General features: G+C 55.8%; 1 protein-coding gene across 2 annotated transcripts in view; it reads left to right on the top strand.

Annotated features, from left to right (window-relative positions):
* The window catches only part of fam131bb (family with sequence similarity 131 member Bb), a gene marked incomplete at its 5' end in the record, with an annotated part of 18,921 nt that continues 18,561 nt past the window's right edge, over positions 1 to 360 (top strand). For both annotated transcript variants that reach the window (XM_035672648.1, XM_035672647.1), the window contains 1 exon segment: positions 1 to 221. In XM_035672648.1, the coding sequence (XP_035528541.1) occupies positions 194 to 221 (28 nt within the window).

Here is a 360-nt window from a genome sequence, read left to right as displayed (position 1 = left end):
GGAGGGAGGGAGGGAGAGAGAGTGTGAGTGATCGAGCGGGCGCAGGAGGGAGAGTGGAAAAGAGAGAGCACAGGAGAGCAAGAAAAAGAAGCTAGAGCCGAGAGAAAGAGAGTCGCGAGTCGAGTAAGAGGGAGAATGCACGGTGTCTGGGTAACACTTCCACGCTTGTATCCAGGGCCTTTGTGAATACACCATGGGATGCATCGGCTCCAGGACACTGGGTAAGCTTCCCTTCCCTCTCTCGTTGTGGGGCTAGAGGGGCATTTGGGGGAGGGAGAACGGGATGGAGGATGGGGGTCTTGCAGAAGCAGGGGTTTGTGTGGTGGAGACTATGGACAGGCTTTGTATGTGTGTGTGTGT

Source organism: Morone saxatilis, unplaced genomic scaffold (assembly GCF_004916995.1).
Source record: "Morone saxatilis isolate NCDOM2014 unplaced genomic scaffold, NCSU_SB_2.0 Contig24, whole genome shotgun sequence".
NCBI lineage: Eukaryota > Metazoa > Chordata > Actinopteri > Moronidae > Morone > Morone saxatilis.
The sequence above is the reverse complement of the archived record's forward strand: the minus strand, read 5'-3'. Positions and strand labels throughout refer to the sequence as shown.